The sequence below is a fragment of the Manis pentadactyla genome, chromosome 3 (assembly GCF_030020395.1).
Source record: "Manis pentadactyla isolate mManPen7 chromosome 3, mManPen7.hap1, whole genome shotgun sequence".
Lineage (NCBI taxonomy): Eukaryota > Metazoa > Chordata > Mammalia > Pholidota > Manidae > Manis > Manis pentadactyla.
The window spans coordinates 166,889,482-166,909,529 of record NC_080021.1 but is presented as its reverse complement, the minus strand read 5'-3'; the positions used below and the strand labels follow the sequence as shown (position 1 = coordinate 166,909,529).

The window sequence follows — 20,048 nt, the reverse complement described above, 5'->3', positions numbered from 1 at the left end:
ATGATATCTTAGCTCCCTTTTAAAGACTTTTTTTAGAGTGCTATCTAAAATTTCCAATTTTATATTCTCACAGGGCAGTTTATTTTATGGAAACCACTATTAAATATCTTTGACCTAAGTTGAAAAAGGAATACATTTTTTTCAATTATTTCTAGAAAGGGTTGATCATAGTTAACACCAAAATGTTACTTAAATGTATTGAGGGGAGTCAAAGTATCTCTCTTAAATTGAAAATAAAGGTTTGTTTCTTTTTTCAATGTGTGTTGTACATACATACTGTATGCTGTTTAGCAGCGGTTTGTTAATTGTCATTTTGTGCAGGGCATTTTCTAATAAATAAGAAATCCTTAAGCCTCTGTAATTCTGGGGATTCTAAAACATGCTAAGAGATTCTGAAAATGTATGTAGACTAGATGAGTAGAGACTTGCAAAGTATTCTATTCCAAGCAAAGAGTTCTTTGGACCTGAGCAAATAGGATATTTAATATCCTATTAAATATTTCCACTAATAGAACACACAGTAGACATGAACTAACTTTCATTCTACAAAAAGTTAGAAGCCATTTTTAATATGCACTGAAAAATATGTTGTGATGTCATCTAACTGTCAATCTGAGGGAGGGTTTCAATTAAATATATATCATTCTCTTAAAGGTGATAATATTCTATGCAGAGATCTAATAATTATCTTTTCCAGAATTGTGTCCACTCTGATTTTGCTGTTTCATTTTTTATGCCATTTTGTAATTGGAAGTGATAAAATGATAGTCATATCTTATAGTGTTCTGGTTAGCATTTGGCCTTTCAAACTATTTTCCTTCCTGTTCATATAGTACATAAGCTGAACTGATCATTACCCAGACAAACCATGGTCAATAAAAAGTTACAAAATAACTTTCATTTTCAAGCTATTTATATTAATGTCACTAACAAAGGAGCACAATTCCTTGGCTTTCGACTCCTGCAATGGCTACTGCAAAATTCTTTTGCAAAACTAATCTTACCATAACCTGATTTTTCTGAATATCAGAATTTTGTATTTAACTTCAGGCTTCCCTGTACAGAGAGAAATACACAAATCATCTCCCATCTACCTCCCAAACTACTCTATAATGAATTGGTAGAATATTTGTATAGTGACTTTCATGATGAGGACACTGTTGCTAGTTTCCCTTATATTATTTCTTTAATGATGCTGATTTTTTAACTTAAGGAACAACTGAGCCATGTAAGGAAAGCAGAAGCAGAACCTTCATTCCAACTGATTTTTATTTCAGTTGATTATTGGAGACAGAAATCAGTGTCCAAAATAAGGGATCACAAGTCTGCCTGAGAGATTAAAAGTTCTGGAGCCTCACAAGTAGTCTCAGTTATTTTTATTCTGAAACAGATTTTCCAAGAACCTCACCCAGGATGCTCAAAACGCCAGATCCACAAATTGTTCTATTGTTCTGTAGCTTCTTGAAATGTTAAGCTGAGGCCTTCCATTGCAGGTGGATGGGATGGACCTCAGAGATGCAAGCCATGAACAAGCTGTGGAAGCCATTCGGAGAGCAGGCAACCCTGTAGTCTTTATGGTACAGAGCATTATAAACAGACCAAGGGTAAGCAAACACAGAGGGCAAGGTAGGCATATCCAAACAGTGTTCAACTTGGAATCTAATGCATCAAGGGCCAAGTTGTATCTAGGGGCAGATATCGAGTCTTAAAATCTCATGAGACTTGTTAAAAGTTTGTTTTGCCTTTTTAAAAATTTGAGTTATCCTGGAAATCCCTTCTACCATGTTTTAATGAACACTTGAAGTCTGTTGAAAACACAAGTAGGATTCATTGGTGGCCATAGGTCTCTAGATGGATAAACATTAGTATTTATTATAGTCACAAAATGTATGAGTTAAGAAGAATATGGTACAGTCATTCAGGTTAATAGACTAATTTCTAGTGAAATGCCTTAGAAGCCAAAGAGATTACATTTTCTTCATAAATTTATCCTCTAGACAGAATTTCCAGCTTAATCAATCCCATGATCACCTTTGAATGATCTTTAATATATTTGTCTGTCCCACTGAACATTAATTACATTTCCACTTAGTGTATTTCATTTAATCTGTATGTTTATGTAAGTGATTTTGTTACTGCTGTTTCCCAGCCACGTACAGCCCCTAGTGGTCAGAAGTCTACTAACAACCCATTTCCCCATCAATCATAACAGGTAAAATAGCTTTAAGAAGTATTTTAGGAAGTATAAGTGTATTTAATCAAGGCTGTTGATGGAAAAGATACTAAGTGAGATTTTGTGTATTTGGTATGTCCTAATGATGCTGAAACAATGAAAATCATGTCAAGAGTTTAAAACTATTTTTACTATTCCTTCTTTTATGACTCAGTGAAAAAAATTTTTCACATGCAGAAGTTCTTAAATATATTTGGACCACGTACCCCTTTGAAAATTCTTCAGAAATATATACATACACTGAAATGTTTGCATACTATTTCAGGAGTTTCCTTGATGCCTTGAAAAGGAAAATGTCAACATATGTGAGGGAAGTTAAAAAGATCATCTAAAACTTAAAATGTGTAATTTTTATATAAGATACATTTAATTTTAACTTTTCAAATTAAGAATATAAAGTGTCAATGCTCAAATGAAGGAAAGAAAGTAGAAAACAGCTCTGTAGATAAGATCAGTAGAAGTAATTTGTCAATATTCTGTGCTGTGGAATATAAAGTGACCAGATTTATCTTACTGTTCCTTCATTTTGTTGTCAAGACAGGTGTAGCTCTGGTCTGGGTTCACTTTAAGAAATGATTTCAGTAGTTCTTAATGTAAGCAGTTATCTTCACATCTGCAGTTTTTAATCTTTCAGTTGTTTATTGTTAAGTAATAATTACCCATTCAGATGAGAAAATTCACCAAATGGTAGGGCTGTATCATACTGCATTCTTTTCAAATGGTATTCAGTTTGTTTAAATAACTACAATCTCTGCATTTGTTTCTGTTTGTTGTGTTAAACATAGATACAGTATGATAATGTTGATAAATGACTATTTAAGTTAAAGCTATTTTTTATGTGTAGGTTGGTTTTATTCCCTTTCTTGATTTATTTTTAATTTCTAACTTTGATATCATATAGGACAATACTGTAAACTGCTAATTAGGATTCTCAGTATTATTTTTAAAAACCTAAAGTCGCAAACATTTCTTTCAATGCCAATCACATTTTCTAATGAGCTGGGAAGATATTTTTTCATATGCCTGGAAAATATTCCTATTTTACTATCTGAGGTATAATGACACCTGACTTTATAGTAATTATTCCAGTATAAATCTTGCTTAGAATGACATGTTTAGTCAAGTTATATGTGACAGAGTTCAGAACATGCTACCCAAAATATGGCATTTGGCATACTGAACATTTTAATCTAAAATAATTTACGAAAAGAGAGGTTAGAGGATTCTGATGTCTCCTTTTTCCTTGAAGCAGGTCATAAGACTCTCACATGAGGGGTGCCCTACCTATACCTGGGAGAAAGGAGCATTCTCATCTCCAAAGGCAGAGGGACAGGGACCCAGACAGGAATCTGAGTGAACAAGCTTTTCGAAGTTTCTGCTAGTTTATTACACTTAGTTGATACTCCTTTGTCCTAGCAGATATTCAATGATTTTCCATCTTCATTAAATCTAGTATGAAAAGGTTCATCTTATCATTTATCACTTCTTCGATTCTTCATTCCCTTATGAGAGTCTATGTCACATAAAACTTGCATTAAGTCTGTCTATCTATCTATTTCGATCTATCTATCTATCTATCATCTATCTATCTACACTTTTCTCTGTTACTCTTTTTTTTATAGACGTACAGCCCAGAACCCAAGATGAGTAAAAATAAAAATGTTTTTCCTCCTCTACATAAACATTTTGCTTTGGGAAATTAGAAATCAATTTTTCATTTAAAATGAGATAGACTATTTTCAGCGATTTACTTCCTTATGGAAATAATGTCTTTAGTAATCTAAAGGAAAAAAATCACAAATACTTAAGAGTCTCTTAATGGTAAATGTTTATCTGTAATAAAGCTTAAAGAAAATCTTATACATAGGCTGAAAAGACAGTCAATCTCTTTGCCTCTTAGACTGTTGAAGAATCAGAACTTCCCAGAGCTGGGAATAAAATACTACTGTTGTTTAATAATCATGAATTCCATATTTATTGATTTATTACTGATAATTCCACCATTATGATGTTTCACAGAATTCAATATAACCATGTTGTCAAATTAAAGGCTGGGCCCTGTTAACATAGAGGCCAGAGAATGTTTTTGTCTTCCCTGTACATCCTATTAGTTAACAACATTTCCATTTTTATCAGCCCTTGAGACTGTAAACAGAAATTTTGGCCTTGACTTTTTAAATAATAAATATAGTCTGTTTCTATAAATCTTTCCTTAATAGTAGAGTGATCTACCACTTCATTTGCTGTATTCATGCTGTACTTTTATACTTTACTTTCAGGGCCAAATCCTAATCCTATAAGAGCTGCAAATTAAGAAAACAAAAAGCTAAACAAAAACTGGAACTCTCTATAAATATTTTATTTCTTGCCACTTGGTTTTATCTTGTTATACAGAATTATAAAGTAAAGGTGAAACCTAAAAATTCCATGTATGAGTATTAGAAGTAATGTCCACCTTCCATAGCATTGAGGTATTTTATCTAGGATTTGTTTTTAATCTCTGCTTAGTCATGTTTTCCACCTTAATAAATGGTCACGTTCTTTGGCATTTGTGATCTTCACTTTTGTGAAGCAGGAGTTGACATTTTAAAATGAAAAGCAGAGAGAAAGTTGAGATGAGCAGAAATGTCACTGTGCCCATTTCTTTTTCCCATCTTCCCTCTGTAGTAAAAACATTGCAAGAGGAGCAGATTGAATGGGTGATGTGACATAAGCTTTAGTGCAGGCATACTAAGCGAGGGTAGAGTCTTTCCAGAGTGCTCTCCCATACAGGATGGTGTCACATGACAACCTCTTTCTACTTCTGATGCTTGCCAGTAGGGCGTTTTTGTAGAGAGAAGTAACACAAACATTTAATTGGAGCCAAGATGAAGTTTAAATGTCTGCAATTTCCCCTGAAAGATATTGTCAATAAAAGAAAGAGAGAGTGGGTATGAAAAGTAGAATTTACTGTGCTAAGGCAATTACTTTTCTTTTTTTCTTTTAAACCATGAAAATGCCCAATTCTCCCAGGCAGTCATCCTGCCTTTAATATGTATGTTCATCTCCCAATAGTCTTAGCTCAGGGCATAGCACAGACAGGCCACAAAACCTATTATCCAGAGCCTCATAAATTCCCCAATAGTATGGGAACTTTTATAGGGAATTTAAAAAATCATTGTTCCTAACTCCATGAAAACTGGGCAGGTATTGAGGATACCACAGTACAGTGGCTCATTTAAAAAATTGTTGATTTCATTTTTTTAATTAAAAATACTATTGAACTGAAACAACCTTAACATGTAGTGAAAATATGAAAACTATCTTTCCTGGTAAATAACATAAAAGCATAATGAAAGTGACCAGTGAACTAGCAGATAAATGCTTAATTTGCATTCTGGAACAGAGAGACTATTTTTTGTTTTACAAAAAAGTATAATTTGCCTTTAAATATAATTTAAAAACTTGTATGGTTTTTAATTTTGAAACAGGTTTACTGATATGCGTAGAACATAAATTAATACATAAAATGGGCAGAATATATGTGTATCTGTCTGTAATAGTGAAAGCATTCAATGAAAATAAAAGAAATTTGGGATCCATTTGGCACTCATTTCCTATATGGTTTGTGGCCAGATTTAGATTCAGGTGTAGATTCAGGTCACTAGAGGTAAACCTTTAGTTCCAGACTGTTTAATAAGATGATGGTATTAATTACTAGATCTGACAGGATCTTGTTTCACATAGTTACTCAAATCATTAAGTACTTGTTCTTAAAACTGAGTTGTTTTCAATACCTTTTGCGCTCAGCGCCTCTTCTGTTTCCTTTTAGAAACCCCCTTTGCCTTCCTTGCCGCACAGCCTTTTCCCTAAGTACAACTTCAGCAGCACTAACCCATTTGCTGGCTCTCCACAGTTCATCGCTGATAAGGTTGGAGAATGCCCACTGTCTTCCCATTGCCTTTTGCAAATGTTTGTTTTTTGTTACTACTGTGCCTTGTCCCAATTCACTGTTTACTAAATTTGAGTGGGAAAAAACAAAACAAAACTGTGTGTTTGGAGTGGGCATGCAAATCCTTTCTTAAGCACATTTTCTTGTCTTAACATATTCATTTTTATAGCTAAAATTAGGTGGTCCTTCTGCAGAGTAAGGGAGAATTGTGAGTCCAATGCCTTTCCTGTATTTTGGTGTGTGTTAAATTTTCTGATATTTAAATTTTTGTTAGTTGACAAATGGGTGAACTACTTTCACACATAAGTTCTTTAAAACCTTGTGTTGGTTTATATTCTCAGACTTGTACAAGGTGGTCCTAAAAGCTCTTCTGTGAGTTAATCACTCCATAAGTAATTGTGTTTGTGCAGAAGTCTGTTGATTATTCATAAAATGTGTCCCCGTAAATGCCTGAATCAGGAAACATGTAACTGTTTCAGTGCTTGTAAATCCATACAAAAACTTAGAAGAACTTATATACTGTAATTTGATCATGAAAAGGAAGGAAGCTGTCAACAATTTCAGGAACCATTTTATGAATATTCATCAGATTTTCGTGCTTCTGTGATAGAGATAACCAATAATGCCATATCTGAAGGAATATGTTTTCTGTTACTATAGGAATTACAGAATTCAAGTAGCGTTATCTTCCGTTGTTCCCCAACTAACCCATTTCCTCCCACACCATTTAAGGTTTGTCTCAGTGTGAAATTTTCATGAGTAAGTGGATGTGTTACAATGTGCTATGTGTATACATTATACTTGTGTGCATACATGGCATGGAGTGATTTCGGGTGCACTTTGCATTTTTGAGAGTGAAGGCTAAACAATCTTTGTTAGAGTTTTATTTTCTTTAATAAATTTTAAGAAGTGTCAACAATAAGGTAATTACACGATCTCATTGGGAATGAGGGTTCCAGGGTTAGTAAAATAAAACAACCTAATTTCCCTTTTAGTAAGTACAGGCTTGTATTACTTTATGATTAATCAGTTATGTTAGAGCACCATTTTAGTTTATTCATAGTATAAAAACGTTGTGCCTAAGATCCTGAACAGTTTTTTTTATACAAGTACAGTTTGTTTTTAAGGAAAAAGAAAAGTTGAGCAGCAAGGTCTGTAAAATTTGTATCCATAAATTAATTAAAACTATGAGAAGTTTAAATCAGCTCTTATTCCACTTTTTAAAAATTAAATGGGCTTAATTCATGCTTGCTAGCATTTTCTGTTGTTATAGAGAAATAAATATTTTTAAAATTTTAACCAGAAAAATTCTAAATTATGTATCCCCAACCTTAATGTGTTTAATGAACTTGGACTGGATCAAGTGAGGTTTTTTGTTCATTTTTATATGTACATTAATAGCATGAGAGATTTATGGCACAACATTTGGGAAGATACCATGGGTTTTGTTTGCTCTGGTAATTTTTATCTGTCTGGCCAGTGGTGTATATAAACTAAATATTTTAATACAGCAGATTCTGTAATTTGAAAATCCATTGCCTATAAGTCTCTACCAATCAGGTCTCCTTTTGCTTTGCTAGAAAACTGGTAATTGATGCTTTTAGGTTCATTTTGGAGTAGCTTAGTATACTGAAGTGCTTTCTGAATCATCAGAGGAAGATTGCTCAGTGCCATAGAGTTTTAGTATTAGGTATATTTGTGGTTTCTGGTTCTTGACATCTGTTAATAATTCCTAAGTATTTGTGCATGCTTATCATTTAGTGTGTTCTATACATTTTTTCTTTTTTTTCAAACAAACTTTTTCTAGGTACATATAAAATAAAACAAGGTATATACAGGGATTTTTGTGTGGGAAAATGTAAAAGAAGCATAGGAAAAATAGAGGTTCAACATAAAGAACTTTCACTAGGTATCTCTGATCCTTGAATTAGCCACTTTCTTACTATTGAAATTGAAGGAGACAACATGGTCTAATGGAAAGTGCATTGGATTAAGAATTAAGCAAAAAGAAGTCTAGTAACACTGTGTGGTTTTGAACAGAATCTTTGACTTCTGATGGCTTCAAGCTTTTCAACTGCAAAATGAATAAAATGAACTCAGTGCTTTATGGACCTTTCAAACTCTAATATTCTGTTTGGTAATCTAAAATATAAGAACTTGGTGATACCATGTTTTTTGAATTAGGAGCAGTAGCAAGTTTGTATGAAGTATTTGTATGAAGTATTCTCCCATGTTTTCTCATTTACCTTGGGAGCTGCCTTGGAAAGGGGATGATGGTCTTGTCCCTTAAAGCCAGGTCCTCAGCTCTGAGTCTGTGTGCTCTGTGCTGACTGACTCCCTTGGTAGAGGAACCTGCATGTGAAGTACATGTTTTTGTTGGTTTGTTGAGAGAGTCATTTGGAGAGAGGATTCAGGTAAAGAATTACTTATGTACAGTCCCACTAATAAGCTTTGAGCTTGATTGTTTAACTTATTTTTTTTCTATATCATTGGAAGACTTTTCTAGACCCTCCAAAATCTTGCCCAGACCATATACTTATGAGACCACATATTTATGGTAACTTTTGAATGATAATTTTTTTTGCAAAAGGAGAAGTTTGTACAGTTTTCTACCTTAAGTCACTTAAGAATTCAAACAGAATAATTCATCAGCTTAAAATACCAAATAATAGTTTAAGGAATTGTGCTCTGAACGTACTTTTTGCTTAGGATATTTGAACTTTTCCTGAATCCTATCTACCATTTCATATTTTATTCCATTACTTGTCAGATATGTTTGAACCAGTTTTTGTTTTTCACTTTATGCTCATTTCCTTTCCTTAAGTTTTTCTTCCTTAGACTGCACATACCCACTGCATTCTTCTTGTTCCCACAGGCACCCAGTCAGTCAGAATCAGAGCCAGAAAAGGCTCTGTTGTGCAGTGTGCCTCCGCCCCCTTCTTCAGCATTTGTAGAAATGAGCGGTGATCAAACACAGTCATCTGCAAGCAATATCTCAGAAGATGTGGACAAAGAAGACGAGTTTGGTTACAGCTGGAGTAAGTTGTCTTTTTGTGATGCATTTAATTATAAGAGTTATTAAAAAACAGCTCTGAGTTTCTCAAGGTTTATTATGCCCTGGATGCATAAATATTTCAGCTTTAGTTATACTTACTGAAATTTTGTGTGGGGGGGGAAAATATATTTTTTTTGCTTGAATACAGCACACATTCCTGATGTATGAAGTCATGCTCTTCCTTTCTTTTAAATATACTTTCCTGTTGAAGCCCAGTGTGCCATTTGTAAGAGAACTATAGGAGGCGGGGCACTCTCAGAAGCCAGTCATGCATCAGCTACCTTGTGGTCCTGAACAAGTCATCACCACTCTCTAGGCTTCAGATGCCTCATTGTAAGATCTGGTTGTTGATATTACACCCAGAACTTCAGTATCTCTGTTCTAGGATGGTAAGATAGTATAATTGTTGAGATAACAACTTGAGGCATTTGGCAAGTTGGTTAACCACTTCTAAGTTTTAGTGTGGTGGTTTTCCCTTTTTAAATGCAGTTCTTATCTCAGATTGCTGACATTAAATTGGACAATGTCTGAGAAGTGCTAAACACAATGCCTAAAGCACAGGAAGCATTCAAAGGCAGCTTTCATTAGGATCATTGGGTGTTTCTGTTTCCTAAGGAAATAAACCATTGTTCAGGGAAATAGTAAAAATTTAGCCAAAAATTATAAATGTATCAGTGCTTTAAAAGGTTCCGTTTAAAAATACAATTATTTCTTTTAAGAAAATGATCATATGTGCTGTTAGGATGTTAAGAGTGTAAAAGCTGTGCTGTTGGATTCTGGAAGGAATCATGAAAATGGCAATTTATGAAATTGATTCAGTTAAGAATTAATATAGAATGCATGACATTAGCCATATAGTGACATTTTCTAAGAGATGATTTGTAAAGTTTGAAGCTTTCTCAGTCTATTTCTGATGAATTAGAGTGTATTGCTTATCTACCAAGGTGGCCAGAATCTACTCTGAGGAAAACATGAAACAGAATGTTTCTGTCATCTATTTTCATGTCATAAGCCACCCCAAAACATAATGGCTTAAGAAAACAATTTATTTTTAACCTTCCATGGTGCTGTGGTTAACTAGGCTCTGTCAGTCTGGGCCTACATGGTGGCTCACTCCCATGGCTGGCCACTAGTGTCGGCTCCTTTTGAACGTGCGGGATGGGAGATACGAAAGGTCTTATCTGATTAGGACATGTGTCCCAAAAAACTGGGACTGGTATATTGACTTTCCCTGGCCTGATGACTCTGTAGTAAAAAAACTCATTCCCTTTCTTTTGGATACACATAGCCAGCAACTGCCCAACATGATGTGAATGCAGTGTAGATTCTCCAGTAGAGAAAAGTTTCCACTGACAAGTGAAGAAAATACTCTGAATGTTCTGTTCTCCTCTACAAATGATGAAGTAACTCTCTAATCTTTTGAGGGTTTGTTAATGTGATCACCACAGGTGACCTGATTAATCAGACATTGCACTCCAAAGAAAGTCCTCGAAGTTTGGGCACTTCAGGAAACCAGTCTGGACACCCAGTCTATTTAGCTTAAGTGCCAAGGATTACATTTTAGTACAAATGATGCCCTTTTGAGGCTAAATTTGTTGTGATTAATTCTCAGTACCTATGATTTTTTTGTCATTGTGTGTAGAAAGTATCACAGAGCGTTATGGAACCCTAACGGGCAAGCTGCATATGATTGAACTGGAGAAAGGTCATAGTGGTTTGGGTCTAAGTCTTGCTGGGAACAAAGACCGATCCAGAATGAGTGTCTTTATAGTGGGGATTGATCCAAATGGAGCAGCTGGGAAAGATGGTCGATTGCAGATTGCCGATGAGCTTTTAGAGGTAAGTTCTTGTGGAAAATGCTGAGTTTACTCTTGCTCAATCAGTGCAGTGGAATCATCAGTTTCCAAAATATCCACCCAGTCCTCATTTGGTGACTGAGAAAACTATCGCTTGCCTAATAAAATAGATGCATTGCAGCAAATCTGATTATAAACAAGATCTCTACTGAGTAGAGTCCATGTTCCCATTAACTTCCATTAAAAGGTCATGACCGTGCAGTACCAGAAACCATTTTGGCCCCTAGACAGTAATAAAGATCACACTTCAGAAACGTTGTCTTGTATGCTGCATTTTTATTAGGAGTGTCTGAAAAGTCAAATGACCAACCACTCCTCAGTAATGAAACGAATCCACAGGACATTATGGAAATTTAATCCATAATTGGGTAAATGATGGGAGTGGGGGTGAGGTGTGATCAAGGTTAAGGCTACATAATGATAACAGTAACTCAGCCCACCAAACAAGTAACTTTGTGAACCATACTGTATAGCATTTAGAATTGTATTTGCTTGTTTTGTTTGCCCTTGTTTCATGTAGCCTAGGATCCACATGTCTTTATATTAGCCTAATACTTTTACTTGTACCTCATGTGTTTCTCTGTTGGCTAGGAAGATTCAGTAAGCAATTACTAGATGACCAGTTTCCAGTAGGCACTGTGCTGCTTAGACACATTCTGCTGCCCAAATCCTGAGTCTGCTGGCATTGTTTCTCCCAGTGGACTTTTTTAGGGCTTAGGTTTTGAGACTAACTGGGAAATAGGACAGTAGGGGGCTTCCTAAGATGATCTCTGTAGGTCACAAGTCTTCCGGAGAGCTCTTAGCTTTGTGCAAAGCATGCTGGAAGCCCAGTGCCTGGCAGGAACTTTCATCTGTACTCCTACAGTCAACACAAGTGGTGCCTCTTTAGTTCATGGTGTTCATTCAGAGTACATGCATGTCATTTTAATGTTGGCTTTCAACATGAGCCTGTCTTTATTCATCTTCAAAGTTGTGTTCATGTTCTGGGAAAGAAAACTCATACAGTGCTTTAAGGAAGAAAAAAATGTGCTTTTCATTACCTAGAAAGGATGATAAAAATTTACAAAATTCGAATTCCAGAGTCAATTAATGATATTTATTTCTCATAGATCAATGGTCAGATTTTATATGGAAGAAGTCATCAGAATGCTTCATCAATCATTAAATGTGCCCCTTCTAAAGTAAAAATAATTTTTATCAGGTGAGATTTTCTTTTTCTGGTTTACTGAACATTTTGTTTTTCAGTTCTGAGTTTTTCTGAATAAAAATAAAACATTCATAAATGTGTGAGTGTTGTAGTTCCAGGTCTTTGGGATTATATAGTTTTCTCCAGTAGTCCTTCTGAGTCTTCATGTAAAAGAATAAAAATAAAATGAATCCTTATGTTATTATATATCAATAATCTTTCTTTTAGAAATAAAGATGCAGTGAGTCAGATGGCTGTATGTCCTGGAAATACAGTAGAACCTTTACCTTCTACCTCAGAGAATATTCAAAATAAGGAGGTATGTAGTTTGTGGGTTTTTTTCTTTTGAAGATTTGATTGATAAACCACTTATTAATTCAGCTAAGAACTATAGAACCCTTCCAGGGATCGTAAGTTATAGTCTTGGCCCCCAAGGGATTTATAGTCTAATACAAGAAATATTCATGAAAAATAAGCACAACACTTACATGAAGGCTGCTCATAGGGTCTGCATAGGGAATAATGAAGGTTAAAAGGAGTTGTCACTTCTGCTTCTGCAGAGAGTGAGAGTAAGACTTTATAGAGGAGGTTACACATAAAGTGTGTGTTGGAAGGAGACTTGGAGGGCAGAAGTGTTACAAGCAGAGGTCATGGCCTGAGGAAGTCATGGAGGCTCTGGCAAATGCAGGGAATTGAACACTGCAGAGCATCACTGAAGTTGGAGGTAGGGAAGGGGGAGCTTGTGAGGAAAGGGTCACAGAGAAAGGAGATAGGGTCAGATATGGAAACAGTGATATAGACTTTGTCTTCGAAGGTGTGGGGAACTCAATGAGAATTGTATTTTTTAAAAATGTCTCTGGAAATAGCAGAGATTAAAATCAGAGATTGCAAGGAAGAGAAGTTAAAAGGAATAAGAAAATTATTAGAGCACTTCAGGAGAAAGTAAGGGCCTGAACTAATACAAAAAGAAGAAAATGATTATGTCAGATGTTTAGGGCCCAAATTGCCATTACTTCACACACATCTAAATCAGTGAGGAAAAATGAGTAGTTTAGAATCTATTTATCCAACAAATATTTATTGGGTAGTGTCTGCCTTGTACCAGGTACTGTTGTTTAAGCTGGAAATAGGCACATGCATGAAACAGACAAGATGTCAAGACTTCTAGATAGCTGACTTGGTAACTTGATGGATGGCTGACTTTCACCAAAAGAGAAAAAAATAAAATAAAAAATAAAACTAAATTTAAGAACAGAAAAAAATTAAAAATAGAAAACACACAGTTTGAGGCAGGTTAAGAATGAAGTACCTGTTGGAAAGGCTGGTCAAGGTGTGCATTGGGACATTTGGTCTAGAGCTTACAGGTGAATTCCCATAGAGGCAGATTTGGCATTTGTCAGCTATTGGAGCTGAGTCTCTCTCGGACAGAATTTTTAGAAGAGAGCCAAGGTCATAATTATGTGATACCAACAATACAGAAGAAGGCTAACACAGAGTGGTCAAGGATAAAGAGGAGGAACCAAGCAGGCGTGTTGCACAGCAGCTGAGGAGAGCGCATGTCAAGAAGAAGGTTATGTTCTACAACCCTGAGTGCTGCAGAGGTTAAGGGAGAAGATGAATAAAGTGAGTCCATGGGACTTGGCAATTAGCAGATTATCAGTGATTTTTGAGAGAGCAAATGATATGGATAAGAAATTAGGAAAGAGAAGGGAGTGGCTAGGGAATGGAAAAGGAGAACTTTTTAGTAGGAGTTTTGTTTTGATTTGGAAAAGCTTTGCATATGTGTGTAGGATGAATAAAAGGAGGTATCATAGAATGAAAAGCTTAAAATTAGAAATATCATGATAATTATCAGCAGGAGAAGGTATAGAAATAGGAACACTTTTCCCCAAATGAGTATATAAACATCGGACTTACCTATGCAAAAGACAGATAGAAGAATTATTGTCTCATTCTGTAGAACTAAGGAATTGCTCAGAGTAGTGAGCTGAATCAAATGATCTTTCAAGATAATAAATTAGAAAATGTTATTTTCATATGAATTCATATGAAGTACATCTTTTAAGAAAAGGTTGTATTTTAATAATTTTTAGGTAAAACATTTAATAACTCCTTAACTCATTTGATGACTGGCACATTAAAAATAATGACTGGTGCCTCTGCCAGTGTGAATGTTCCCATGAGTTTCAGCACTTGATAGCTAGGTTGGTATTGAATTTCATTATAGAGTAAATCCAGGCAATCTTGAGAACCACCTTGTGTCTGCTCTAAAATAATTGCTGTCTAATCACACCTTATTAGTATTTTTTTTTGGTATCATTAATCTACAATTACATGAAGAACATTATGTTTACTAGGCTCCCCCCTTCACCAAGTCCCCCCCACATACCCCTTCACAGTCACTATCCATCAGTGTAGTAAGATGCTGTAAAATCACTACTTGCCTTCTCTGTGTTGTAGAGCCCGCCCCGTACACCCTCCACATTATACATGTTACTCATAATGCCCCCTTTCTTTTTCCCGCCCTTATCCCTCCCTTCCCACCCATCCTCCCCAGTCCGTTTCCCTTTGGTAACTGTCAGTCCATTCTTGGGTTCTGTGAGTTTGCTGCTGTTTTGTTCCCTCAGGTTTTCCTTACTCTTACACTCCACATATGAGTGAAATCATTTGGTACTTGTCTTTCTCTGCCTGGCTTATTTCACTGAGCATAATACCCTCTAGCTCCATCCATGTTGTTGCAAATGGTAGGATTTGTTTTCTAATTATGGCTGAATAAATATTCCATTGTGTATATGTACCACATCTTCTTTATCCATTCATCTACTGATGGACATATAGGTTGCTTCCATTTCTTGGCTATTGTAAATAGTGCTGTGATAAACATAGGGGGTGCATCTGTCTTTTTCAAACTGGGCTGCTGCATTCTTAGGGTAAATTCCAGAAGTGGAATTCCTGGGTCAAATGGTATTTCTATTTTAAGCATTTTGAGGAATCTCCATACTGCTTACCACAATTCTTGCACTAATTTACATTCCCACCAACAGTGTAGGAGCGTTCCCCTTTCTCCACAATCTCACCAACATTTGTTGTTGTCTGTCTTTTGGATGGTGGCGATCCTTACTGGTGTGAGATGATATCTCATTGTGGTTTTAATTAGCATTTCTCTGATGACAAGCGATGTGGAGCATCTTTTCATGTGTCTGTTGGCCATCTTAATTTCTTCTTTAGAGAACTGTCTATTCAGCTCCTCTGCCCATTTTTTAATTGTATTATTTGTTTTTTGTTTGTTGAGGTGTGTGAGCTCTTTATATATTTTGGATGTCAACCCTTTATCGGATCTGTCATTTATGAATATATTCTCCCATACTGTAGGATGCCTTTTTGTTCTATTGATGGTGTCCTTTGCTGTATAGAAGCTTTTAAGCTTGATATAGTCCCACCTGTTCATTTTTGCTTTTGTTTCCCTTGCCCGGAGAGATATGTTCATGAAGAATTCACTCGTGTTTATGTCCAAGAGATTTTTGCCTATGTTTTTTTCTAAGAGTTTTATGGTTTCATGACTTACATTCATATCTCTGTTCCATTTCAAATTTACTTTTGTGTATGGCGTTAGACAGTGATCCAGTTTCATTCTCTTACATGTAGCTTTCCAGTCTTACCAGCACCATCTGTTGAAGAGACTGTCATTTCCCCATTGTATGTCCATGGCTCCTTTATCCTATATTAGTTGACCATATATGTTTGGGTAAATGTTTGGAGTCTCTATTCTATTCCACTGGTTTGTGGCTCTGTTCTTGTGCCAGTACCAAATTGCCTTGATTACTGTGGCTTTGTAGTAGAGCTTGAAGTTGGGGAGCGAGATCCCGCCCACTTTATTCTTCCTTCTCAGGATTGCTTTGGCTATTTGGAGTCTTTGGTGTTTCCATATGAATTTTTGAACTATTTGTTCCAGTTCATTGAAGAATACTGTTGGTAATTTGATAGGGATTGCATTGAATCTGTATATTGCTTTGGGCAGGATGGCCATTTTGACTATATTAATTCTTCCTAGCCAAGAGCATGGGATGATTTTCCATTTGTTAGTGTCCTCTTTAATTTCTCTTAAGATGTATCCTGTAGTTTTCAGGGTATAGGTCTTTCACTTCCTTGGTTAGGTTTATTCCTAGGTATTTTGTTCTTTTTGATGCAATTGTGAATGGAATTGTTTTCCTGATTTCTCTTTCTCTTAGTTCATTGTTAGTTTATAGGAAAGCCACAGATTTCTGTGTGTTAATTTTGTATCCTGCAACTTTGCTGAATTCCGATACTAGTTCTAGCAGTTTTGGAGTGGAGTCTTTAGGGTTTTTTATGTCCAATATCATGTCATCTACAAATAGTGACAGTTTGACTTCTTCCTTACCAATCTGGATTCCTTGTATTTCTTTGTTTTGTCTAATTGCCATGGCTAGAACTTCCAGTATTATGTTGAATAACAGTGTGGAGAGTGGGCATCCCTGTCTTGTTCCCTATCTCAGAGGAAAAGCTTTCAGCTTCTCGCTGTTCAGTATGATGTTGGCTGTGGGTTTATCATATATGGCCTTCATTATGTTGAGGTACTTGCCCTCTATGCCCATTTTATTGAGAGTTTTTATCATGAATGGATGTTGAATTTTGTCGAATGCTTTTTCAGCATCTATGGAGATGATCATGTGGTTTTTGTCCTTTTTGTTGATGTGGTGGATGATGTTGATGAATTTTCGAATGTTGTACCATCCTTGCATCCCTGGGATGAATCCCACTTGGTCATGGTGTATGATCCTCTTGATGTATTTTTGAATTCGGTTTGCTAATATTTTGTTGAGTATTTTTGCATCTATGTTCATCAGGGATATTGGTCTGTAGTTTTCTTTTTTGGTGGGGTCTTTGCCTGGTTTTGGTATTAGGGTGATGTTGGCTTCATAGAATGAGTTTGAGAGTATTCCCTCCTCTTCTACTTTTTGGAAAACTTTAAGGAGAATGAGTATTATATCTTCTCTGTATGTCTGATAAAATTCCAAGGTAAATCCATCTGGCCCGGGGGTTTTGTTCTTGGGTAGTTTTTTGATTACCGCTTCAATTTCGTTGCTGGTAATTGGTCTGTTTAGATTTTCTGTTTCTTCCTGGGTCAGTCTTGGAAGGTTGTATTTTTCTAGGAAGTTGTCCATTTCTCCTAGGTTTTTAAGGTTGTTAGCATATAGGTTTTCATAATATTCTCTATTACTTCTTTTTATTTCTGTGGGGTCCGTTGTGATTTATCCTTTCTCATTTCTGATTCTGTTGATGTGTGTTGATTCTCTTTTTCTCTTAGCAAGTCTTTCTAGAGGCTTATCTATTTTGTTTATTTTCTCGAAGAACCAGTTCTTGGTTTCATTGATTTTTGCTATTGTTTTATTCTTCTCAATTTTATTTATTTCTTCTCTGATCTTTATTATGTCTCTCTGTCTCCTGACCTTAGGCCTCATTTGTTCTTCTTTATCCAGTTTCGATAATTGTGACATTAGACTATTCATTTGGGATTATTCTTCCTTCTTTAAATATGCCTGGATTGCTATATACTTTCCTCTTAAGACTGCTTTTGCTGCGTTCCACAGAAGTTGGGGCTTTGTATTGTTGTTGTCATTTGTGTCCACATATTGCTGTATCTCCATTTTAATTTGGTCGTTGATGCATTGATTATTTAGGAGCATGTTGTTAAACTGCCATGTGTTTGTGAGCCTATTTGCTTTCTTTATACAATTTATTTCTAGTTTTATACCTTTGTGGTCTGAAAAGTTGGTTGGTAGGATTTCAGTCGTTTGGAATTTACTGAAGCTCTTTTTGTGGCCTAGTATGTGGTCTATTCTGGAGAATGTTCCATTTGCACTTGAGAAGAATGTGTATCCTGTTGCTTTTGGATGTAGAGTTCTATAGATGTCTATTAGGTCCATCTCTTCTAGTGTGTTGTTTGGTGCCTCTGTGTCCTTACTTATTTTCTGTCTGGTGGATCTGTCCTTTGGAGTGAGTGGTGTTTTAAAGTCTCCCAACATGAATGTGTTGCATTCTATTTTCTCCTTTAATTCTGTAAGTATTTGTTTCACATATGTTGGTGCTCCTGTATTGGGTGCGTATATGTTTATAATGGTTATATCCTCTTGTTGGACTGAGCCCTTTATCATTATGTAGTGTCCTTCTTTATCTCTTGTTACTTTCTTTGTTTTGAAGTCTATTTTGTCTGATACTAGTATTGCAACACCTGCTTTTTTCTCCCTGTTGTTTGCATGAAATATCTTTTTCCATCCCTTGACTTTTAGTCTGTGCATGTCTTTGGGTTTGAGGTGAGTCTCTTGTAAGCAGCATATAGATGGGTCTTGCTTTTTTATCCATTCTATTACTCTGTGTCTTTTGATTGGTGCATTCAGTCCATTTGCATTTAGGGTGATTACTGAAAGATATGTACTTATTGCCATTGCAGGCTTTAGATTTGTGGTTACCAAAGGTTGAAGGTTAGCTTGTTTACTACCTTATTGTCTAACTTAACTCGCTTATTGAGCTATTATAAACACAGACTGATGATTATTTCTCTCCCTTCTTATTCCTCCTCCTCAATTCTTCATATGTTGGGTGTTTTGTTCTGGGCTCTTTTTAGGAGTGCTCCCATCTAGAGCAGTCCCTCTAAGATACCCTGTAGAGGTGGTTTGTGGGAGGAAAATTCCCTCAACTTTTGCTTGTCCGGGAATTGTTTAATCCCTCCTTCATATTTAAATGATAATCATCCTGGATACAGTATCCTTGGTTCAAGGCTCTTCTGTTTCATTGCATTGAATATATCATTCCATTCTCTTCTGGACTTTAAGGTTTCTGTTGAGAAGTCTGATGATGGCCTGATGGATTTTCCTTTGTAGGTGACCTTTTCTCTCTCTCTGGCTGCCTTTAATACTCTGTCCTTGTCCTTGATCTTTGCCATTTTAATTATTATGTGTCTTGGTATTGTCCTCTTTGTGTCCCGTCTCTCGGGAGTTCTGTGTACCTCCGTAACCTGAGTAACTGTTTCCTCCCCCAGTTTGGGGAAGTTCTCAGCAATTATTTCTTCAAAGACACTTTCTATCCCTTTTACTCTCTCTTCTTCTTCTGGTACCCCTATAATGCAGATATTGTTCCTTTTGGATTGGTCACACAGCTCTCTTAATATTGTTTCATTCCTGGAGATCCTTTTATCTCTCTCTGCATCAGCTTCTGTGCATTTTTGTTCTCTGGTTTCTATTCCATCAATGGCCTCTTGCATCCTATCCATTCTGCTTATAAATCCTTCCAGAGATTGTTTCATTTCTGTAATCTCCCTCCGGATGTCATCCCGTAGCTCTTGTATATTTCTCTGCAGCTCCGTCAGCATGTTTATGATTTTTATTTTGAATTCTTTTTCAGGGAGACTGGTTAGGTCTGTCTCTGAAGATCCTCTCTTAGAGGTTGTCTGGACTATTTTGGACTGGACTAAATTTTTTGGCCTTTTCATGGTGATAGCAGTGGCTGTAGGCAGGTTGTGGGTGTGTCAGCTGGGAGAAGGAAGTCCTTTCCTGCTTGGTGGATTCCTTGCCCTTCTCCACTGCCTGTGTTGGTTACCCGCACTCCTGGAACAGCCACAGAGTTGAACCCCTAAGCTGTTGTGGGCGGGGTCTCCGTCAGAGCAGCGCAGAGCCCTGCAGGCAGTGGCAGGCACGCCAGGTGCACTCCTCCGTGATAGCGGTGCCCCTGCCGGGCAGCTGTGTACTAGCAGCAGCCTTTGGATCGGGCCC

General features: G+C 36.2%; 1 protein-coding gene across 11 annotated transcripts in view; it reads left to right on the top strand.

The window, feature by feature from the left end:
• Positions 1-20,048, top strand: part of MPDZ (multiple PDZ domain crumbs cell polarity complex component) — a 157,972-nt gene that overhangs the window by 111,491 nt on the left and 26,433 nt on the right. For 6 of the 11 annotated variants that reach the window (XM_036926642.2, XM_036926643.2, XM_036926637.2 and 3 more), the window contains 6 exons: positions 1,494-1,604; positions 6,045-6,143; positions 9,040-9,202; positions 10,862-11,058; positions 12,185-12,276; positions 12,490-12,580. In XM_036926642.2, coding sequence (XP_036782537.2) covers positions 1,494-1,604; positions 6,045-6,143; positions 9,040-9,202; positions 10,862-11,058; positions 12,185-12,276; positions 12,490-12,580 — 753 coding nt within the window. The remainder of the gene's footprint in view (positions 1-1,493; positions 1,605-6,044; positions 6,144-9,039; positions 9,203-10,861; positions 11,059-12,184; positions 12,277-12,489; positions 12,581-20,048) is intronic. The other 5 variants (XM_036926639.2, XM_036926641.2, XM_036926647.2 and 2 more) reach the window with 3 other exon arrangements.